Source organism: Anarrhichthys ocellatus, unplaced genomic scaffold, assembly GCF_004355925.1.
Source record: "Anarrhichthys ocellatus isolate YVR2014 unplaced genomic scaffold, GSC_Weel_1.0 scaffold18, whole genome shotgun sequence".
NCBI classification, from domain to species: domain Eukaryota; kingdom Metazoa; phylum Chordata; class Actinopteri; order Perciformes; family Anarhichadidae; genus Anarrhichthys; species Anarrhichthys ocellatus.
In genome coordinates, this window is record NW_022280048.1 from 603,713 (window position 1) to 627,796 (window position 24,084).

Genomic DNA, 24,084 nt, shown 5'->3' on the forward strand with positions numbered 1-24,084 from the left:
ACTTTACTGTTGCAGGTATTTTGTAATACTATGTATGCAAACTGGCTAAAAGTAAAAACGTCAACCTCACAGTGGCGTTAGAGGAGAACGTAACGTGTGGGTTCATCCTCTGGGTACTACACATATCTGTTCAAGACATCCGGGATGGTCCGGACTACAGCGGTGGACCACCTGACAGCCGTTGAGCTAGTCATGTAGCGTTGATGCTAACATGGCTAAAAGCTAGCCGCAGGCAGCGGCAGTTAGGTCCCGCCCCGGTGTGGGCGTGACCTAACGGAACAAGGGTTGTGTTTACTTGTGTCGTCGTTATTCAGCCTGTCTGCTACGCGCTGTCCCTCCATCCAGAGCGAAGGATCTCAAGACATTCACCCGCACTCCAATTAATCAGGTAGATATTAAAAACAAAACGGTGCAGTGTTTAATAAGTGCAGAATAGTCCATGTTCAGTTAAAACGGTATAAAGGTCCATTATCAAGTAACTACAGCATAATATACCGGATGTCCTCGTTAGTGTTCTTTGCAACGCGTATTTTAACTACTGTGAAACGTTATTTTCCCATTACTTCACCTTCAACTCTGACCCAGTGGGCTGGTTGTAGTTCTCATGGAGGTTTCCTGTTACGATCCTATTATAACACATTCTCTCTGTTGTATATAAACAAAAGAAAGACCACAGACTACCACCTGGAGACTTTTAAACGGCGTCACTGCAGAACAATAACAGAGTTTATGAGGTGAACAGCCTTCAGTGGTTTTATCATACAGTATTATAAGTTAGCCTGCTTTTAGGCTAAGCATTAGGTATTCAGATCGTCTGCTTTATTACAGTTATTTGGAAGAATACTCCACTACAAGTAAAAGTGCTGAATTCTACGACATTTTTAATCAAGTAAAATACAGTATTGAATGTACCAAAGACATTTATTGCATTATTGTTTCTGATTAGAGCGGCAAAACATTAATCTATTGACAGAGAACTATTTCGATAATCGATTAATCCTTTTGGGTTATCTTTTAAGAAACAAACAAATTGCTAAAATCCCTGTTTATCACAAATGAATTTCCTGCTTTCTTAGTCTTTCATGATAGCAGTTTTTATATACTTTACATACTGACATACTTTAATCCGTAACAATTCATGTTTCATCACTTATTACTTTCTGTGTAAAATATTCAACAGTAAAGTGCTTTGTGTTCTCTAGTTTATACTTCATTATTATTAATAATTAAATTAAAGTATTTGGAAGTGAACTAAAGCTACAGTGTGTGGCCTGTAGCCATCACGTGACCTGTTTGACAGTTGTGATCGCAACAGTCCAAAAACAGATTGGGAATCTTTTTCTCCCCAGGATGTCCCGGGAGCAGCAGGCGGTGGCTCGTGCCAGGAAAGCCTTCGAAACAGGCAGGTCCAAATGCTTAGAGCACCGGATTCGCCAACTGAAGAACCTGCAGCGGTTATTCATTGAGAAACAGAGTGTGATTTCAGATGCCGTCAAGAAAGACCTCAATAAGGTGAGTAGTACGAGGGTCTTCCTCACGGCCCAAAATAATATATACCTGGTCTCCAACGAGCTCAGGGTCTGAGAGTAAAACTCATCAGTTCAGTCTGCTGGGTCAGACCTGTGTGTTTAGATTGTGCACATTACAGGTTTTCATGGTTTAATCTACACAACACAAGGGTTTAGACGTCAGGTCTGAAATATAACAATGAAGTCCTGGACTTAGTTCCACTCGTGTCCCTGATGTTCACAAACCTTTATCAAGGCAGGGAAAGGCATTCAAAGTCTTAATGTTAAGATTGAGTAGAAAATAAGAACTAGACAACCGGAATTATATTAACAAACATATGATACAATATTTTAAGAAAATCAGAAATCAGAAAAACAGTTGTGAAACAAGTTAAAGATGCAAATATTAATGAAGTAGAAAGGAGATTAGAAAACATATTAAGATCTCCACAAAGGAAAGGTTAAAGTGGTTACAATTGTAATACCTTTTTGGTTGCACAGACAGGCTTTATAATGAAAACATACAGTGAAAAAAATACCAAAAAATGCAACATCAGCAATGAGCAAGCCCAACGTTATTGTCTTCAACCCCAGAGCGAGGTGGGCACGCAGCTGTACGAGACTCTGGGTCTGGAGGGGGAGATCAGCCTGGCCATCAAGAAGCTGAAGGAGTGGGCCGCCCCTCGGCCCGTGGAGAAGAACCTGATGACCATCTCGGACACGGTCTACATCAAGCCAGAGCCGCTGGGAGTGGTGCTCATCATCGGGGCCTGGAACTACCCCTGGGCTGTCACTATCCAGCCGCTCATAGGAGCCATCGCAGCTGGTACTGCAGCATGCTATGTGTGTGTGTGTGTGTGGGGCGGGGTGGGGTGGGTGAAAGGGCAGTGTGTGTGTGTGTGTGTGATGTAACCAGGTCAGAGTTCACATTTCTATCTGATTCCATCGTCATTTCCCCCTGTGATGAACTTTGAGAAGGGGTCTGTCTTATCTCAGACACACTGATGCAAGATCTGTGTCCACTTTGACCGCTTGAGCAATTTCAAAATGACACAAGACAGCACAATCATCACAATGTAGAGTTTCTAGAGGCACCCGGGGCTCAACACTAGCAACAGCCACCAGCCAAATGCTGTTACAAGTGGCTGGTACATCTGCTTCACTCACCAGCCAAGAAAAACAATGTTAATATTTTTTGAGTGGCTGGTAAAAGTTGAACATGCACTAGCCTTTTGGCCGGTGGACAAAAGAGGTGATGATGCAGCCGGAAGGCTCCTTAAATTTCATAACTGTCTTTTGACCAATAAACCACAACATCTCTGTTTAATTTTTGGAGGCAATGTGGGAATCCAGTTCTCTATTGTTCTTCTTTTATTTTTCTAGTCCCGGTCTTGTGATCATAACCACTTCAGTTCCTGTTTAATCCAGTCACTGCTCAGCATTCTTTTCTCTCTTATCCATTTGTGATTATTGGGTCAGAGGCCACTCTGCGCTGCAGCCAAGAGAAAGTCATAAGATTAACAGTAAGAAATGTCCTCCAACGTCTGTATTTCTCACACATGCAGGTGATCATGTGTCCGTGTTGGTGTGTTGTTCACGCGTGAACATGCATGTCTCAACTTTGTGCCTTGATCCTATCAGTGATTTCTCGAAGGACAAAGTTGGAGCCTGAGTGAATCACTAATCAGCTGCACGAAAATAAGTGAACTCATGTATAATTTATTTCTCTTAAATGGCCACTCTGCCTTGAGTGCTTTGTCTCGACTCTCATCACTTTGTGATGCGAACCCCCGTGTGGAGAGTTTTCTTGTGACTGTTTAGCATGACACTGCAGTATTTTCACAGTCTTTTGTCTTGGTCCTCGTGTGCTTGAGTCTTTTGTTTGTACCTTGACCCCAGTGATAGTTTTACATATTAGTGCTAGGGGAGCGGCTGCAGGTAGACGGCACATGTGTGTTTCATTTGGATGAAGGCTTTAGACTAAAAACATTGATGACTAAAGCACTTAAATGAACTGAGTGTTTTCAGACTGCAGCCCATGTGCTAAGTGTTTGCACAGCATGGACTTTATCCTTCGCTCCAGCATTATCAGATCTTACTCTGACTGTCGTATCTTTTCTCTTTATTTATTTGACAAATACAGATAATAAACCTAAAAGGCAGCTGTCAACACCAGCACCAGACAAAAGTGACTCAGATTTAACAAATCTAAAGATTTTAAATACAGGCTCTCATATATAACAACCTTTAACACATAAATACAGTTACAGGTCGAGAAAATGTGCTGACAGCGGTGAAAGAAAATCCAAAGGTACATCAGAAGTTGCATAAATAAAATGCAGCTTCTTCAAAACTGAGACGGGCATTTTGTAGAGATGACGAGGAGAAGCAACTACTTATGTAGTCTGTGTTGTTAGTGGTGTTACATTTTTCCTCCATTCAAAAAGAAGCCTGATATACACACAACCTGCTCAGCAACAAATGGCAACTAGACACAGTAGCTGGGGAACATAGTGACAGAGACAAATATTTCCATCAGGATTTGATACAATTAAAAAGAAACTGTACTGCTGGTTGTTGCCACTGTTTGCTTGGTGCTTTCACTGTGTCAACTTTCAGATTTCAGTGTTCCACTTGTTTTTGCTGCCCCCTAGTGGCTAAATAACTCAATTTATATCAGGTTCAAATGAAGGTACAGTGGAAGAAAACAAGACTTTGGGGATTATACTTTTAAGAGAGGGCCATGTGTTTCATCTGCTGCTTTTGTCATTTCCCTGTCCAGGTAATGCAGCTGTGGTGAAGCCCTCCGAGGTCTGTGTTCACACTTCAAAGGTCATGGAGGACCTGCTGCCGCTGTACATCGACAAAGTAAGGATGACGTGACACGAAAGTGAACCAAGACACTGTTATTGTTCATGACATGTCAGCATATTGTTGTTTCTTAAGCAGACTTAATTGACAACAGACAAATTAAATATAATGTTAATGATAAATTGAAGAAAAATGTACTCAAACAGGATTATTTCCTCTTTGAACAAAAACACAGATTTTTGGCCGTGTTTATAGTCCACGTTACTAGCCTTTCTTTTTTTCCTGCTGGCTCCATGTGTACTGACACAGTAATCAGGCAAACAATTCTCACCTTTAGGATAGAATGTAAAGTTGGTGGTGGGCAACCATGCACACAAAGGCTCATAACAGGTAAAGTGAAAGTCTTTGCTTGGCTCTTTTATTGTGAAAAATATCCAGCAAACTCTATTATTTCTACTAAAAGGTCTACAAAAACAAAACAAAAAAGATGCATCACAAGACTTGTTTAAAACTGAGTGCTACAAAGACACACAGCACGTTGCTTGAGGGACTGCGTGCTGCTTTGTGATAACCGAGTGTGTGTTTCCACCCTGTGTGTCAGGAGCTTTACCCTGTAGTAACCGGGGGAGTGTCCGAGACCCAGGAGCTGCTGCGTCAGAGGTTTGATCACATCTTCTACACGGGCAACAGCATGGTGGGCAAACTGATCATGGAGGCCGCTGCCAAACACCTGACGCCTGTCACCCTGGAGCTGGGCGGCAAGAGCCCCTGCTACATCGACAAGGACTGTGACATAAGCATAGCCTGCAGGTCAGAACGATGATTAGACGTGGACCAAACATTTGTTTCCATCCGGTCCCTGGTTTTACTGTAGCTGTTCTTTAGCTCCTCCTGTTAACTCTTCCGCTGCTGTGTAGGCGTATTGCCTGGGGAAAGTACACCAACTGTGGTCAGACCTGCATCGCCCCAGACTACATCCTGTGTGAGCCCAGCGTCCTGGACCGGGTCATTGAAGAGGTCAAGAAGTCCATAAAGGTACTGAAGACCTGAGTACACACTCAGGAAAAGTAATTCATTCAATCCTAAACTTCAAAAACAGATAATGCTCTCCGCAAGATTCTTTGTCAAAGACTCCAAACTGATTCGTAGTACACCACAAAACAATCAAAACTTTAGGAAAAAATATTCCATACCCGCTTTGCGTGAGTCTTTTAATGCTGAAATAGGATACCGGAAACTAGAGGTTGTCTTTTAAGTATCTATTCTCTGCGCAGAGAAGGTTCAATCATCCCAACAGACTGTGTACAGTCTCAGTGAGGAAGAACCAAGTGTAAAGTGAACGCGCTTTCTTTATACAGAAGGAGCAACGGTGGGGGCCGATGTTACAGACATTTTGGTCTCAGACTGATAGAAACAACAATAGAAACAAAGCGGCGGGACGGCCTTGGCGCTGGAACATTCTCATACAACACAGTTACAGTTACAGTTATGTTTGCTCGCCTGCAAGGGTGAATTCTTCTTTTGTGCAATAAGAAAGATACATCTGGGCGTGTACGCTAACACAGTGAAGTTCACCTGAGTTCAGAGCAAACTAAGTAGAAATATACACTATACTACATATACTATACTACGTAGAAATATCTATACTGAGTAGAAATATATACTAAGTAAAAATGTACCATTACAGTACTTCTTCAGTTGAATCAGTCTTCTTTGCGTGGATGTAACAAGAATACTTGTGTAGTAACGACATCGTTTCCTCTGGCAGGAGTTCTACACCGACAACCCAAAGACCTGTCCGGACTACGGACGCATCATCAACCAGCGCCACTTCAAGAGAATAATGAACATGTTGGAGGACAGCGCCATCGCTGCTGGAGGAGACAACGACGAGTCAGACTGCTACATAGGTAATCCTGCCGACAGCCAAATGAAAATCAATCAGGAGGGAGCTCTTTTCATGGTTTTCATTCAGGCAATTACAGAGACGTAAGTGATGAAGAACAGACCATGAAAACCATGCAATATTTGATAAACAGTTGTTCTGTGTTGTGTTTAGCCCCCACAGTTCTGCGGGACGTGAAGCCAGAGGCGAAGGTGATGCAGGAGGAGATATTTGGACCTCTGCTTCCCATCTTGCCGGTCAACGGCCTGGGCGAAGCAATCAAGTTTATCAATAAAGGAGAGAAACCTCTGGCCCTCTATGTCTTCTCATCAGATGACAAGGTATATCAGACATTGTATCACACATGCAGACGCAGAGGAGCGGAGTTGACAGATGCAGGCGTCTACACGTACAGGGTGTAGTTACAGATTCATGAGCAGAACATGACTTCTCTCTCTTCAGGTGATAAAGAGAATGACAGACGAGACCTCCAGTGGAGGACTGCTGGCCAACGACTGTCTCGTGCACTATTCTGTCAGCTCGCTGCCTTTCGGAGGAGTGGGTGAGTACTAACAGCGACAACTCTTTGTAGAAATGGTTCTAAAAACGAGTTTACGTGGTTTTTATTCTTTTGCTGTTTGACTTGTTGAGGAACTAAGCTGTTCACTCACTCAGTACTACCTGTGTAGGTCGTGCAGAGGGGCGTAAAGGTGCTCTCTAGTGTGATGTTATGGAAAAATAAAGCCAATAAGTCACAAACATACCTGGAAAGAAAAAGGTTTCAAAACTATGGCACTTTTCTGTGGACATACAAATGCTTAAAAAGACCCGATTTGATTTACGGTTACAAAGCCCATCAGTGCATCACTCACAACTTTTTAGACTGATACCTTTCAGACATTAATGAAAACCAACGGATGTCTGACAGGTATAAGGAAATCACTCTCTTTTACCTTTTTAGGGTTGATTTCTGTCCCCGTAGCTGAAATATTTGATCCCACAAAAAAATATTTTTGATTGATTTAAAGCCATGAAACAGTCAAACCTTCGCCCTCTGTTTTCCTGAACAGGAAACAGTGGTATGGGCTGCTACCACGGGAAGTTCAGCTTCGACCAGCTGAGCCACCTGCGTGGTTGTCTCATCAAGCAGCTGAAAATGGAAGGTGTGAACAGCATGCGCTACCCGCCTCACACACTCAAGAAACTGGGCTGGGCGCGCTTCTTCATCCTGAATAACGTGGACATGGGCTGGATCGGGCGGATGACGCTGTTAGCCGTCCTGGCTGTGGTGGCTGCTGTTGTGCTGCAGGTGAGTCACAGAGGAGACGAACACAGACACAAACATGTTCACGTTGTGTGTCATGAGGAGGCAGAGATGAAAGAAAAAAACACACTGATCGCTCTTCAAGCACCAACTTTAAGATGTTTGTCAGAGTATTTTATTTAGGTTGCAAAGAACTGGGAAGATTGAAATGCCAGTCATCGGCTGCGTGTATATTTTGCAGATGCCAAGAAGTTTAATTTCAGTTTCAGAATTTACACATTCAAGGTACCTGTACTTTACTTGAATATTTCCATTTTATGCAACTTTCTACTTTTATAGAGGGACATGTTGTAGTTTTTTAAACTTCACTGACAGCTTTAGTTACCTTTCAAATTACAATATTTCATAACCTTTCCTGTCCAGTGAAAACCACATAATCTCCACATTTGGTGATTATGATTTCTGATAAACTGAAGGATGAAGTGTTCCTTTATGTGTTGAGAAAAATCTCCTACTTCTTAAGATAAATAAACTATTAAAAAACCCACGAAGATCAGCTGGAAAATGTGTAATAACAAAGCTGAAAACCAGGCTGTTTTTCTGAGCTCATGAAAAGTTGACTCATAACATATGATGATCCTATAGAATATTAAACAACACATCAGTATATAAAGTAGTTAAGATTAGCAGCATACTCATTAAAGCATCAGTCATATTAATCCAAAAACATTACATATAATAGTAAAACACTGCCAGGGACCATTTTACAGCATAATGAGTACTTTCTTTTGATACTTTGAGTACATTTTGATGATACTACTAACAAACTTGTGCACAACACAGGATACAAACAGGACAGGCACCCAGTGGAGGCAAACACGTCACAGCTTATACCTTTGAGATGCTTGACGGTGAAGTATTTTCCTCCTGATAAAGAGAGGTGATAAAATGATGAAGAATATCTCCTTTTTTTCCTCCAGAAGTATCTCCTTTGAAGACATCGCGCTGCTTCACAGACAACAAGTGTCTTGTTTGAAGAAAAGAACGGCATGAATTTCAAACCATTTCAACGATTAGTGTCTGTATGAATCAGATCATCATCTGCTCAGGACATAATATGGGAAATGTTTGGGGTGATGCCTTAATTAATTTTATATTTCAATAACTGTGTCAGAAGTTTCAATGTAGCCAGCATCTTATTTTCATGAAGGTAATTATTTATGTATGGCTCTTAAATGTGTCTTCTGCATTACTATGTTTATTTTTAACCCGTAAGATAACGTTTACATACTTTAAAAACACTTTAAATACACTTTAAATCACACAATATAATGCTGTGATTTTGCGTTGCATTATTTCAAATGAAGTAACAAGATGTGTTATGACTGTGATATCAACAACATTTGCAGCATTTGATAACAATTAATGAATGTTCAATGAAGGGCTGAAACAAATGAAGTTAGTTGCAATTTCTGTCTAATGAAACAGTTTTTATTGTGTCAAAGTAGCCTACAGTTCACTTTGTGTCCGTTCCATTTCAATGATGGTTCAGCTAATAACTGATCATTAATTTAAATTTGTTAACAAATTTAAGCAACCTTGTAACTTGTTTAGTGGTCTATAAATAACTGTAGTTACTAACGTTGTTTTTGGTTTTATCAAACCATCACAATTTTAAGCGATTTGTAATTAATAGTTGAATATACATACATGTATTTCTGTATTGGATTAATATTCAAATAAATATATTTCTACATGTATCAGTTTGTGATTTGATTTTAAATTATTATTTTTTTTCACAATTAATTATTACATTTATAAAGCCATTCCAGTACATAATCATAATGTGTTTTTGCTGTTTTTCTGATTTAAGAAGATAGTTTTTAAGGTACTTCTGGGAAAAAGAAAAATAATCTGCTTTTTTTTCTGAAGTAACGACATACTTCAAAATCTCTCACTCAGTGGTGGAATGCAAATACATTTACTCAAGGAATGTACTTAAGTACTTTACTTAAATATTCCATGTTATGCTACTTTATACTTCTACTCCACTACATTTTGGAAGTCAATAATGTACTTTTTACTGCACTACTTTTATTTGGCAAAGTTACTTAGTTTGAAGTCTCAGAGTATTAATACAAAACTCAGCAGTATAACAAAATAAGCCGCACCTTTACCCACTGCAACATTAAAATGATGAGCACATTAATGGATCAATAATGATGATACAATTACAATAATATAACAATAATAATATTATTCTGAAACAGGCCCCTCTGCATAATGAGTGCTTTTACTTTCGGTACTTGAAGTATATTTTGATGCTAATGTAACCCACATAAAATAGCACAAAAAAAAGTGAGTTTATTTAGTATTTTCTCCTTCTACACTAGCTATTGTTGACCAGCAGAGGGCAGTGGTGGCGCTGCAGAGAGAGAGATCAACAACAACAGCGCTTCTCGCTCGAGGGAGAGTAGAGTAAGAGCTCAGAATGATAGCAAGCTAACCAAAGTAAATAAACCACACAGAGCAGAAAGTATTAACTCAACATACAAGTTAGTTTGAAGGTTCTTCTGAACGAAGTCTGTCCCAAAATGGGTTACAAGGAGCCACTGGTCGAAGTTCTGCCGAGAATTTAACTAATTGTCCGGTGAGTGTTTGCTCCGAATATCCCGTTTTGGCTAGCTAACATAAAGTTAGCTTAAAGTTATTTACATAAAGTTAGCTTAACGTTATTTACATTAAGTTAGCTTAACGTTGTTTACATAAAGTTAGCTTAAAGTTAGCTCAGTCATGTAACGTTATTCTGTTACAGAGAGTGAGAAGTTCTTTTGGTAAGAATTCATGTAATTTAGCAGAGTTGTGTGTTTCCTTTAAAACATTTACTGAAAATCTTCAGTAACGTTAATGCTTTAACTTGAGTTGAATTAATAATATCAGTGTTTTACATGTGCAGCAGCTTTGTGATTCTTAATCTTGAATGTCAGGTTAATTCATTTATTTAGATTTTTGAGATACCAGATTTGATAATATTTCAATTTAAAAGAGATTAACCAAATATTGCTCTGTCTATGCAGGTTGTTTGTTCTTTTTTTTGCCCCCAATGATCTGTCGCTGGGTGGACATTCATCAGACTAGCAGAGGATGAGCAGAGGAGCATCTCACCAATCAAGAGTCCTCATTCACTCCACATGTCTTCATCACATCGTACAGATAAGCAAGACATCACCACACTCCATTTATAGGGAACATACACCCCGTGTGTGTGTGTGTGTGTGTGTGTGTGTGTGTGTGTGTGTGTGTGTGTGTGTGTGCGCGCGCGTGTGTGCGTGTGTGCGCTCTCACACATGCACACACAGAGACAGACCTGATAAATGTGCAATCTATGAAAATGTTAAGTCGCACTTGACAGATCTTTGGTCGCATGTGGTTCTCATAATTACTGAGATAATGATCTCGTTGATTCAGAAATGGGGCACTTTTTTTTTCTCAAGTGAATACATTTTTGCGTCTGTATGAAGCAGAGCTGAGGAATGAGCTGCAGTCTGGTAACTCCACACCCTCAAAATCTTTTTAATTTGCAAACTTGTAGTCTTCAGCATCAACTGACGCTGAAGTGATGACTTGAGTAAATTTATCAGACTTCACTTTGCTCCCTCTGGAGACAAAGGACTACTTACAACTATTTTCACATATGCAGTCGTCCTACACAGACCTGTAAACAGACTTTGTCATCCACAGGTATTTTTTTTTTACTGTTATTTTTTTACTGTTATCAGATTTTTCCACCAGGTGTCCGTCTTTCCTCGATCAGACACCTGACAACTTTCTCAGAGTGACTTTTTTCTCTCTTCTCTTTTTTGTCTAACTCATGACGGCCTCCCCCCCACCCTCAAATGCAGCTCAGAGTCAGTATGTGAAGGCAGCTGAAATTAGTCTGTCAGGATCTTTTCTGGTCTCTGGGCTGATCATGGATTTTTCTGTCTACCTCTCGACTCTGCTTTCCCTCCTCTCTCAGTGCACAGGTAGGACACACACACTTATATTAGTAGGACAATTAATACTGCATACAAAATCTCAGCTTGAGTTCAGTTTACACCCAATTCTTTTAATTTGGGAGCATCATTTCAGCGCAACATTAAGAGTATTATGTTGCAGCTACTTAAGATATACTAAAGATACTGTTGCATGATTTAATTAAGAAAGATCACAGCTGCTACGCATTGTGAATGTGACTTGAAATACTGAATGTGACACCAAAAACCTTTTACAGCTAGAGAAATGAAATGAAAGGCAGTGATTGATGGGATCACAAGATAATTAAAAAGCAGAAAAAACACTTCTGCAGCACAAAGATATTCATATTTGTATCAGATTGTCTTTCATCTTCGCTTCATAGTGTGCAAAACATCAGAAAACAGTAAAAATAAAAAAATACCTGTGGACGAAAAAATTTGAGCTCAAGGTGACGTCATTGATTGTCTCGTTTTGTCAAATCAAGCGTCCAAAACATATAATTCACTACAATCTAAGATTAAAACAAAAATGAATCAATGCTTAGCTGTCTGTTGATGACCTAATTGGTTAATGGACTAATCTTTGCAGCTCTAATTTGAATAAGACGCTTTGTTTAAAAACAGGCGCTAACATTAGCCACCACAATTTACTGGTCACACCAGATCAATGATCTTAAGTGCTTTCTATTATGAGTTCAACGTCTCTATTGCAAGAGGAACAATGTGTTATTTCTTCTTTCAAAATGTACATTCTGTTGTTTTAAAGGCTAAAAAAACTTGGAAACCACTGATTAAATCAATTTCTCCAGGATGCTGGTTCATTGATACGTCTTTTAATTATAAGAGAAATACATTAAAGCTGCTGTATTTCCAGTGGGTTGTCTCAGGTTTGACTTTTCTGTGCTGCATGTGTATGAGCCAGGTGGAGCGAAGCCAAACTCCACCTGTGCATTGTTCTCGCTTGGTGAGAACTGTTGTCCCCTTTCACAGAATGGCATTGTGGGACCTTCAACGGGGTTAATCTGCGTTCCTATATTAGCTAAATGCTTCTCTATAGCGCCTTTCATTCCCACCGCTGAGTCAGACACCGGAGTCTCATTCACATCTGCAACACAATACACGACACCAGCACAAGACTGAATGACTCCACCAGCACCTGTTTGACGGGCACGTTTAACGCAGCGGTGCAGTCAGTGTAATCACATCCACTTCTGCACGACTGTCTGTACCTCCGTATCTACAACTCACTGTTTGATTTAGACACGATCATTGGAATCAATGAAAGATGATGGCTTCCCTCCATTTAGCTTCTACTCTGATCGTTGGTTCAACAGGCCTTATGGTCACAGCTGCAACACTTGACGTCTTCATCATATGCAGGAAAGCCAATGTGTCTTTTCTATTATTAGCATCTTCACTTCTTCACTTCTAACAGTGGAGAACAAAGAAAAATCTACAAGCAAGTACAGTACATGTACCAAGATGCAACTTGTGGTGGAAACCTCCACCTTTTTAACCTCCCTGTGAGAAATAATCACGATGTAAACTTCTCAAAGTATTAAAATCAAATTTAATGAACAGGCACTTCAATAACAATTCAGCTGAATGGATAGAGCTCTTTCCCCACGGATGGTTCGGAGGTCAAACAATGATGAACAGACAGAACAGAGTGTATGTGCACGTTAGCTCGTCTCCTCTCCCTTCACCCCCCCTGTCCCCCTCGGAGATGTTGTCCTCCGCTGCACCCAACAAGGCCAGGTTCCCAGCCTTTTCGTGGGAAGAGGGTTGAGATTATATGCAGGTTTAGTGATACAAGACAACAGAAGAACGGTATGATACATTTCTCCAACACAAATATTATACAAACATTTATTTTAAACAGTTTTTCTCTCATGTTCTTCTGCCAACTTCTGCGATTGAAAGTGTCAAACACATTCAACTTTTAAGGATTTCAGTTTTCTTTTATATTTGATTGATATATATATATATATATATGTTTGGTTTGTGTACATTTACATCCTCTGCTCTCATTATTCTCAATCTTGCTCCCAGTAAAGAGAATTGTATTTCTGTTTCAACTCATTGAGTATTTGACTCAGAAGAAATCTCATGTGAAGGGAAACACTGAGTTTGTTTTGTGGTATTTGCCTAAAAATGGGGACATAGGAAGCAGGAAGTAGGAAATGCATCAGTGATGTGGAGAATGTCAGATGAGTAAATCTATGAGGGGAGGATATTCAGTAGTAGTGCAGCAGTTTAGGAGTTTTACCAAAGAAGTCTAAGAAAGTGAGATTTTTCTTCTGATGTTGGAGATTCCTCAAACACAAATCCCGTAGAGGTCACACTCAGAGGTCACCGTGGTGACATCACTGCACTTGCACTGAGGGTTTGTCATATTTAAGCTGTCTGTTCTGAGACCACATTTTTAAGGAAGCATTTGCTGTTTTGCAGCTAAAAACAGAGCGTTGGTGTTTGTGTTGCTTATTCTCAAAATTACATTTTCTCTTTTTTTTGTTTTTAGCACAACATCAAAACAATAGAGGAGAACTTAGAATTACATTTATATAATTTAATGAAGCACATGTCATAAACAATCACTATTTTGTGTATTTGAGCCTATTTTCACGACAGCAGCGTTCTAGCTGGCTGGATATGTAGCGTTCTCTTTAAGCAGTCTTTGTGGCTTCTCTTTAACCCTAAATGTTCTCGGTCAAAGTCATTTTCTTTCGTGTTTATGTAACCTCCAGTTAAAGTGCGTTGAGCTGAGCACTGAACGGCTGGTGAGGACTTCACTGAGTGCATCCTGTTAGATACTGTTAATCTATCACTGCTGACTGTTGTGTCATGTTTTGTTATATATAAGTGCTATTAAGAGAATTTATGTTAAACTAATGAACACAAAAAGGCATCTGAAGGACAGGATAAGTAATGTGAGAATTAATAATTATCTGTGTGAGTGTGTGTGTGTGTGTGTGTGTGTGTGTGTGTTTCAACCGCTCTGACTTCTCAAAGTTCAGCTGCAGAGCACAAACACATTAGCAGATCAGCCAGTGAGACTGCTGACTGAGAACAAAAACACCGTGTCTAATGGAGCATGACAATGAGAAGAATTAATACTCATTTATTAACTGGAGGAAGCCATGTTGTTTATGTCCTGAGCATGAATATACTGTGTGTCTGTGTCTGAACCTGAGAGCTGTGCTTTGTCTCCAGCTCAGTGGTGTTACCAGAGCCAGTACTCCTGTGACGACACATGCAGAGGTAAGACTCCCGAGTATTTCAAGAGACAAACCCCAAAAATTGTACGAACACACTTGACAAATCAATCGCACGTTTGTGATCCGTCAAAGAGTATTTAGCAGCTAAAGGAGTTGGTGGAGACCAAAAACAGAGATAAACAGGGACGAGTGAATATTCAAGTTACATTCATCAGGTGGACAAATATACAACTCCACATAAATATTAAGGATGCTTCAAGTCTGCTGGATGTGTAAAAAGGCAACTGTTGGCTTCAATGTTCACCCCATCAATTTAATTACGTGAAAACACTTCAGTGTTGCGTTCACAGCTTGTTAAATGCTGCCGCGCAAGTGGACAAAATAAATAAATCCCATACATAATGCAACTCAGTTTTGTTGTTTTAGATCCCCCTGCCTCCTAAATGTCCACTTCTTTCAAACACAAATAATTTGATGTTGTTCCTGCCGCTGTTTGAATGGTTTAGACCCGATCCACTGGGCAGCTCAGTTTCCCAGCTGCGGTGGATTACGCCAATCACCAATTAACATCGTCACCAGCAAAGTGCACGTCAACAGCGCCCTGCCACCCTTCAACTTCATCGGCCACACCAACACAATCAACGTCACAGTGGAAAACAAAGGACACTCGGGTATTTAAGAGCCCACTTTATTATTCTCGCCCCCTCCAGACTTTTACCAGATGTCTCTTAGGTTTGACATTTGTATTCTCTTCCCCGTAGCTCACTTTGCTCTACCGCAGTCGGTCCGACTGACAGGAGGAGCTCTGCCTGGTCACTACAGAGCCGCCCAATTTCACTTCCACTGGGGAGGTAATGGGAGGCCAGGATCAGAGCACACCATTGACGGAGAGAGGTACCCCATGGAGGTACGTCACACCGGAGTCTCAGTATCATTGGCTGCGATGGAAATAAAAGAGGTGTGCTGAAAAAGATCTTTTAGACAACAAAGGGGTCAAATGGTGATTGGTGCATAACAATAAACAGTCACAGTTGTATATTGATATGCAGATTGCAGAAAATGTTTTGTTTGTTTATTTATTAAAATCATATAAGTAGGACTAACAGTTACAGGAGCCACAGTTTGCATGTGGGGGCAGTACAGCATGGTATATGTTCATATTTATTGTGATTAACATGAGCCTTTTCTTTCATCGCCATCTTCAATATCAGCCAAGTTCATGTTTCACACAGTTGTGTGTCACACAGTGAGCTGCACCACTAATACTGGAACTCATTGGCTGTGTTTTGGGTTTCCAGCTGCATATTGTCCACATCAAGGAGCCGTACGGCTCTCTGGCAGAGGCAGAACATGACATGGCGGGCATCGCTCTGCTTGCCTTCCTGTTTGAGGTAATGCTTTCATATTTATTCCTCTTGATGACTCGGCATTCCTAATACGAAGAGCATTTCCGCTTGTGTCCTAATGTTGATGGTGTTGTCCTCACAGGAAACACCAGATGATCATCCTCATCTGGACGCAGTAATAGCTGCTTTGGGCCGAGTACAGAACAATGGTATGTTTGATCACTGAGAACAAAACTAACTTTTTTATAGTAAAAGGGCCCTGAGCCTTTTATTGAGATGCATTCTTTAGTCTGTTGTACATTTAAGTTAACCTCGACTTTTCTTCCAAACACCTCTCCACCCGTCTTTCTGTGTTAAGGCAGCAGCACTGTGATCCCTAACGTTCAACTCAGCGACATTATCCCGCCAGCGAAGGACCTCCACAGTTACTACCGCTACGTGGGCTCCATGACCACTCCAGGATGTGAACAGGCGGTGGCCTGGACGGTGTTTCACAGGACCCTGCCCATCAGCAGCCGACAGGTGAGCAGCTACAGATGGAGGCTACACACTGGTGACAAACTAGTGCTCCCCGTTGTATCTCCTCAACCCTTCAAACTGACTTTTGATATAAAATACAGATACAGGTAAAGCTTTTTATGTTACTGGTGTGAGGTGCCTAGTTTTGGAGGTATGGGCCGCAGAGATGTCTCTCAAATATAACGGGACTATATGGCACTCGGCTTGTGCTTCTCAAATAAATACATTCGGAAATCATGAACTGGTCATGATTTATGATAAATAGCATTACAGGCAAGTTATTTTGGGGTGAATTGCCCCTTTAAAATAAGACTAGAACAAGAAGTCTGAAGGATCAGTGCCTGTAAAAGTAATCTTCATTGTCCCTATTCACAGGAGAAACATAATACTTTCTACTGCAACTTCTGACTAAAAGATGTGAAATCTTGTTCCTCTCCTCTCCAGCTGGATGCAATAGTTGAGCAGTGTCGATTCTGGACGGGACAACCCATGACGGACATCTTCAGGCCCACGCAGCCTCTGGATGGCAGAGTTGTGTACCGGTCCGAGGCGAGTGCAGCTCTGACGAGCGCGGTCCTCCTTTGGCTCAGTGCTTTCTCAGTTGTGCTCGGGACGACGTGTCCGATACACTGACCCGGCACATGAAGACACAGGATGTAAATGACAAAAGCTACTGTATGTATAAAGGCAACTTTTACCTGTGTGATAGTTAGTCATGAGAAGAATGTCACCTGCATTGGCACATGAATTACAGCTAAGTTATTGTGCAAAGGGAAAGTAAACTGTCCACCTCTGGTGTTTAGCCTTTACCTCGTTAGGCCTTTCAGTTTCCTTATTTTTGTCGTCATTAGGAGTCAATATTTTAAATTTGCACACTCAACTAAAATCTGCTTTTCCTTAAATGTGTTTTAGAGTAAGATAGAAGTGTAGAATTAGGGCTTTACAAGTCAGTTTATTCTTTCTGAGTTACAAGCTCTGGGACTGTTTAATTTACTACTTCTTCTTTGCTTGACATGCGTATGGTTCTCTTCACTGTTAGATAATTAAATGTAGCAGATTAGAGGATGAAGGCATTTCAAATGTACTGTACACTTGCTTATGTTTGGAACAAACTATTGAGTTATAAATCTACATAAATGCCTGTAATTCTCAGCCAGCATAACGACTCCTGCTTATGACTCTTACTAAGTGCTGAATGCAAAGCATTTTTACAGAATGTTTCTGTACAAACACCGTGAAATGTTTTGCACTTTTGCCTAAAACTTAAATAGAACCTATTAAACTAAATCTGCTTTGCCTCACCACAACATGCTTTGTGTGGAGCTCATCAGGTGAGTTTTATTACATTAACTGTAAATTGACAGTGATAGTATGTAGGTTACCATTAAATTAACCAAACCACACCTATTTCTGCTGTTATATCTTTGGGCAGACGGATCACTGAAACCATTGTCATGACTTTCACTAGTTAACAGGAGCCTATCTGTGGGATTAAGCAGCATCCTGAGTCTGTGTGGAAATCAGTTGCTTCAATGGATCAACCTGTAACACACTGCTAGTTTGAGTAACATTTATTTATTGTCGGGTCCATGATCAACTGAACATCATAGCTACTAAAAAAGAAGAGAGGAGACAATTGAAAGGCAACATGGTTCTCAAGTCAAAAATAATCTATTTGACCTCAATCTGACATTTCCTAATAATCTAAATTGTGGCAGTAAACGTGATTCAAAACACCGAAGTGAGATTGGGTCGAGGTCACTGTGTGTGCTTCTGAAGCCAGGTCCTCAGGTGTTCTACCTGTGCAGTAACACTACTCTTGGCTGTTCCTCCGGGGGCGCTGTACTGCTCCACACTGCTCATGTAGTCCCACACCGAGGACACGTCACTTCCAAACAGAGGGCTGCGATAAAAGAGAGGGCCAATGTGAGAAAATCTAAGTGGCTGTTGTAGAAAATCCTGTTCCATTAAACAATGGGTGTTATTCTTTCTGCTTTTGTGTGTGAGAATGAGAAGAAGAGAGTCACCTCACAGCACTCAGGTCACCCACAGTGAGTTGATTCAGGGCGATATTTTTGGATTCAGCTGCAAACACAGCTTTACCGGAAATACCATGAGCCTCTCTGAACGGCACCTGCAACACAGAAGAACACACGGTTACACAACAACACACAAATACACGCAACACCATGTCAAATATTATAGCTATCCCACATATAAAGCATTTTACATCCACCTGTTCTCTGTGGTTCTTGTTAAATGGAGTCACCAGAAAAGCCTTGATGTCGCTAAGACGTTTCTCACTTAGCATGAAGGCGAGTACCCATCTGATTTAATATAATCTTGACTCAGCATTTTAAGAATGTTCAAATTGCACTGTTTGATTAAACAAACCTCGTCTACTTTCTTTTGAATCAAATTTCGTTAAAATTACTTTTCTTACAATTTGCATGGGAGTATACCTAAACACCACTCACCCCCTTCCTCACAAGGTAGTAGGCCAAGTCAGTAGCCAACATGTCCGGACTGAGGGCGGCTTCCATCACACTCTGGTTAATCTGAAACAAAGAGGTCAGGGTTTTTATATAAAGTAAAAGAAAGCATCCACAACAAAGTTTTTCAGAATAATCAACACTGTCTGAAGTCTCTGACCTTGAGAGTGGACATGACTCCAGTTGTCACCTGCAGCACAGTGTGAACCGTATCATAGCAGTCGAACATGGCCTCCTTATCCTCCTGGTGAAGGATGACGAGGACAGCGTGACAAAAAAAGTTAAGAGAGGAAATATCCAGAGAAACAATGTAGTGAAATCTCACAAAGACATACTTTCATACCTGCAGGTCTTTGTTGTAGCTGCTGGGCAGGCCCTTCAGAGTCATCATGAACCCTGCACACTGAAATACAGACAGTCAACAGTTTGACAAGACAGCTTTGATTCTGCAGAACAATACAACATTAGCTTTACACAAGAATCCTTTTTTAATCAGTGAAAGAGAACAGCATAGAAATAAGCAACATTGTTGCAACAAGAAGCAACTTTAGCATTTATGGAAAATGTGGTCTTCACTTGCACTAATTGCAATGATCACACGTTTGCAGAAATTATACCAAAATATCACCTTTTTTTTTTGAAGGAGCCATTTCAGTATCATTTGTTTTTTTACACCATCTGATCAAAAAAGGCAGTGGATGTGAGCTCTGCTGACACAACATAACTGGCAACGTGGGCCCTTCGATGAACAGAAAAACAAGACGATCTAACAAAGAGTATCTTTAGTCGGAGGTCTTACGTTGCCAAAGACGCGTCCTGCTTTACTCCTGATCAGCTCCAGACTGTCAGCATTCTTCTTCTGGGGCATCAGACTGCTGCCTGTGCTACATACACAACAAGTATAGAAATATAGAGTGAATATGAGGGAGACACGAGTTTCAACTGCTCAATAAATGACTGGGCTTCATGAAAAGTACAGCACAGCAGTAACTCCAGCTCTAAGATTTAGCATGAACTTCACAAGGCCAGATTGAAAGTGGAGGTGGACAAATTCAGTGACAGCAATGATTTCATATTTTCATTTGACACCATACAGCAGGCAACATGAGGTTTTAACAGTAGTTGAATACAATGTATTTTTGTTAAAATGACCAGATGTACACATTTATCATCAAGGGCAGTAATCACTGTTTGACGAACATCACTCCTCGTTATAATTCACCCAGACATTTTAACATGTTTATTATTATTTCTTAATGAATGGCTTTAATGTAAACTGTAAATTAGGACCACGTAATATAAAACAGGAACTGACCTGTAAGCGTCAGAGAGCGAGACGAAGGAGAACTCCTTCGTGCTGTACAGCATCAGGTCCTCGGCCATCTTACTGAGATGGGTCAAACACAACGAAGCCCAGAACAAGAACTCCGCTAAAGAAACACACAGAACACGATCTCACTTAGGAAAGAATATTTCATTTTAATGGATGAGAGCGCCGACACACACATGTGGTTCACGTACCAACAAAGTCCCGTTGGCCCGTGGCATCCATGCTGTTAAGACTGATGCCATCAAACTCCAACTCTACAGATGAGCAGAAAGGACATTGTTACAGGTTTTTTTTAAATATGCATTTCATTGATAAACAAGCCACAAAAGGACAGCTGCAACAAAAGTGCACTTTTGACAGGAGAGTATAATCCTGCAGTATTTTACACAAGTGGCCTGACCTTTCCGCAGTAGCTCCCTGTCGATGTCAAAAGGTGTTCCAGCGATGGCCCCGCTGAAAACAACAAGAATCATTCTCATTAACTGGTCCTCTCTGTGGGTCAAAATCAGTGTCGGATAGTTAGCGTGTGTTCACACCGTACCTGCCGAGAGGTAAAACATTAACTCTTTTCTTGATCTCCAGAAGTCGGTCCACATCTCTGCTTAGAGCAATGGCATGACTGAGGGTTGGTTCCACCAGCGAGCGGGGAAACAAACGCACGAGAATGACATGAACAATATATCATCTAATATAGAAAAAAAAGTGTCAGACGTGTAGGATTCGCTTCATTTAAGGTCACCTTAGAATCCAGTGGCTCCATCTGATTGGCTGAGCTCTCTGCATGTGGGTGTAACCAGGAAACAGGACATCAATTTCTCTGGAGGTTCAGAAAGAGGATAAAAGGGCAACTTTAAAAAAAAAAAAAAAAAAAAAAAAAAAAAAGCACCATTACAAGTGTGTGTTTGGGTGTACCAGTGTGTATCTGTCTTACGCTGCCGCCCGCTCCACCATGGTCGACATCAGCTGGAGGGCATTGTCTGTCAGGGTGGAGATGGCATCTCGCAGCCATAACCTCATGTCAGTCACGACCTGGTCAACACACACAGCACAGTGAGCGTCTCACTGCATCAGGTACCACAGCTAATGCGGCTATAAGTCCAAAAAGTAACTCAGTCACTACAGTTTTATTATTATAAAGACAGACCTGGTCGTTTCTGCTCCTGCCAGTGTGCAGCTTCCCTGCAGGTGCAGTTATCAGCTCCTGAAACAAGAAAAAACAATCAGTGAAAAGGATTAAAACCTCGCTCATCACCCAACAGTAGAACAGTTATACTGCTACGTTTATAGCTCATAACTGAAAGGATAAAAATACTAGATCCTGGTTGATCATTCTTCCAAATGCTCCATGTGATGTTGACACTTAAAAGATAAGGCTGGTGTTATTCTATTTTTTTTTTTTCTTTCTTTTTAACATGTCCCATGAAAAGAGCAACAGCAAGTGGGTGAATGACAGCAAACATAAACCTCTAAAATAAGACCTCAGTTTAAATGGATTTATCCTGTAATTATCAGACTGAAAAACATAACAAAACAATTTAATGTCTGCCTCCGTATTGAGTAAGAGAACTCGTACGTAGAAATGTCCTTCGTCACAAAACACGAAATCCAGTTTTACTCACTTAATGAAAAACAAACGAGCGCTACCTCACCTTTAGCCTGCGCTCATTGGCAGTGTGAATGTCCTCATCTTCAGGTTTGATCACAAAAACACCTTTAGACCACTCTACAGAAATCTGGAGGGTAAAAAAAGGACCATCACCAAGTAGGCTAAACAGATCCACATAAACACAGCACGTTTAAGTAGTAACAGCACACGTATGGACCCACTGAATTCTAGGCAGAATTATCCACTTATGTCTGATTGTACAGCAAATTATCAACATCATATTAAGTGTTTCTGTATTGTATTGGTTGCCTAATGCCACTTGCATTGCCAAAGCAAAACATCAGGATAGAGGGCAGCCTGAACCCTGACCTGACTGTGTGAGTGAAAGAATTACTGAAGCTGTTTGGCAGCTGACATCCATCACATGATGACAGTATTGTTCAGCACCGACTCAGCAGAATACAGAGAGGAATTCTACTCCATTGCACGTTTTCAGCTGTCATCTGTTAACCTACATCCAACACTGATGGGCAGACAATGACACATGTATACCCACAATGCAGCAGGAGTATATTTCCTTGCATGCAAGTGTGAGAGAACAGTGATCAGAAAGTTCATAATCAAAAAGCCTCGTAGTCAGCTTGGATTTAAAATGTGGTGAACTTCCTTGTGTGTGTGTGTGTGTGTGTGTGTGTGTGTGTGTGTGTGTGTGTGAGAGAGTGAGAGAGAGTTCACCTGATCCAGCCCTTGTAAAATCTGGTTCATCTCCTCCGTGGTGACCAGCTTTGCCTTCTCCAGAGCTTTCACATAGGCCTTGCTCCCTCGGATGTCAGCGCTCCACATCCTCTGGTCATAAGCGATGGAAGTGTTGAACTTCTCCATCAAAGGATCAGTGTCTCCCAGGAAGCGACCTCCCCAAAGTTTACTTCCCTTGTGAGCAGAGCAGACAGCGATAATGTGAGTGCACTGCTACAGTAACGTTAGATTCAACACCTTTGGCAGCAAACACAATACAGTATGAAACATTAGCTATTACGCGTATTTATCGGCGTACAATGGAGAAGAGCGGACCCAGTTTGACAACTTGCTTTAGCGTTCAGCTGGGTGTTAAAACAACAACACATGCCGGTGGTCAGGGTTCCTCACGCTAAACGTTAACATTACCTCTGTGTTGGCCATGTTTGTCTCCGATGTGTATCTGTAGCGGTTTTGTCCGGTGAAATGTTTTGAGTGGTGAACGTTGAATGCCAACAGACACAAACACAATGCCAACAGCTGTAGCTTTTCTAGGCGCGAGGCGCGAGCGTGGCAATTTGCTGTGTATGTCACTTTAAAAGACGTGACGTCACCGAAGACGTTTAAAGCTTCGTCTCTAACCACTGATGTTTACCCTTCACGAGACGCCCAAGTATCTTAATTGCATCTCCGTTCCCTCACTTGCGTCCTTTCGTTGCGTCTTAGTCCCTTCCACCAGGGATGCATGGAGAGACGCAAGGACACCATGCGAGGAGAGAGGAAACGAGGAAATGACATATGAGAGACTTGGGATGTACCCTGGAAGGCTGTTCGCTCATGGCTCCTCCTTCTGGCGAATCTTTCCAGCACCTTCTGCAGTGAATGTCCAATCACAGCTCCGGTTACACAGCGCATGTGCAATACAGCACAGCTCAAGATTCATTCCGTGGCGATTCTTAGAAGAGGGAGTACTCCTAACTGACCGTTTGATTACACTCGGTTTTGGTAAGTTCAAACGAAATGTATTGTAAACATTCTTTTATGGTGCGTTCACACCAAACGCGGCGCAAATTATTCGCGCGAGTATTACATACGAACTCTATGCACAGACGAGATGAGACTGAAGTGACGCGAATTTGCGATTGCGCGGCGCGTTTTGGCGCGTTTGTGAGTGTTGAAGGAGCTGCTACAATGTTAGCATAGCCTAGCACCGATCGATCTGAGCTCCATTGAGAAGACAAGTACAAATCGGCATCATTACGTAGTTATTCCGGAGTCCCTTTTTGTCGGTTTATTGCCGTTAAATCACAGCCAAATCTGTTCATTTATTTATATTATATGTATGTGTGTGTAT

The 24,084-nt window shown here is 41.1% G+C and overlaps 3 protein-coding genes across 6 annotated transcripts; 2 read left to right on the top strand and 1 right to left on the bottom strand.

Moving 5' to 3' along the window:
- Positions 1-272: 272 nt before the first annotated feature.
- On the top strand, positions 273-9,228 carry aldh3a2b (aldehyde dehydrogenase 3 family, member A2b). 3 transcript variants are annotated; one of them, XM_031857207.1, is made up of 11 exons: positions 273-388; positions 1,350-1,512; positions 2,103-2,334; positions 4,291-4,376; positions 4,921-5,129; positions 5,237-5,354; positions 6,088-6,229; positions 6,379-6,545; positions 6,667-6,766; positions 7,275-7,513; positions 8,452-9,228. In XM_031857207.1, exons 2-11 carry the CDS (start codon positions 1,351-1,353, stop codon positions 8,461-8,463), a joined length of 1,467 nt encoding a protein of 488 aa, XP_031713067.1. In that variant the 5' UTR covers positions 273-388; position 1,350; the 3' UTR covers positions 8,464-9,228. The 3 variants fall into 3 exon arrangements, with proteins under 3 accessions (XP_031713067.1, XP_031713066.1, XP_031713068.1); XM_031857206.1 differs by having other exon boundaries at positions 275-388; positions 8,449-9,228; XM_031857208.1 differs by lacking the exons at positions 273-388; positions 1,350-1,512; positions 2,103-2,334; positions 4,291-4,376 and adding an exon at positions 4,383-4,709 and having other exon boundaries at positions 8,449-9,228.
- An 88-nt stretch (positions 9,229-9,316) lies between these two features.
- ca4c (carbonic anhydrase IV c) lies at positions 9,317-18,609 on the top strand. 2 transcript variants are annotated; one of them, XM_031857210.1, is made up of 9 exons: positions 9,317-10,118; positions 10,546-11,493; positions 14,698-14,745; positions 15,209-15,373; positions 15,464-15,609; positions 16,001-16,093; positions 16,191-16,257; positions 16,407-16,570; positions 17,012-18,609. In XM_031857210.1, exons 2-9 carry the CDS (start codon positions 11,340-11,342, stop codon positions 17,198-17,200), a joined length of 1,026 nt encoding a protein of 341 aa, XP_031713070.1. In that variant the 5' UTR covers positions 9,317-10,118; positions 10,546-11,339; the 3' UTR covers positions 17,201-18,609. The 2 variants fall into 2 exon arrangements, with proteins under 2 accessions (XP_031713070.1, XP_031713071.1); XM_031857211.1 differs by having other exon boundaries at positions 10,546-10,675.
- On the bottom strand, positions 16,201-23,490 carry asl (argininosuccinate lyase). The gene is made up of 16 exons (XM_031857209.1): positions 23,160-23,490; positions 22,731-22,925; positions 22,039-22,122; positions 21,534-21,590; positions 21,321-21,418; positions 21,129-21,206; positions 20,931-21,008; positions 20,790-20,842; positions 20,581-20,643; positions 20,375-20,489; positions 19,859-19,943; positions 19,403-19,462; positions 19,220-19,303; positions 19,045-19,125; positions 18,595-18,701; positions 16,201-18,470 (listed from the first exon to the last, which is right to left on the bottom strand). Exons 1-16 carry the CDS (start codon positions 23,172-23,174, stop codon positions 18,326-18,328), a joined length of 1,398 nt encoding a protein of 465 aa, XP_031713069.1. The 5' UTR covers positions 23,175-23,490; the 3' UTR covers positions 16,201-18,325.
- Between the last annotated feature and the right edge of the window lie 594 nt (positions 23,491-24,084).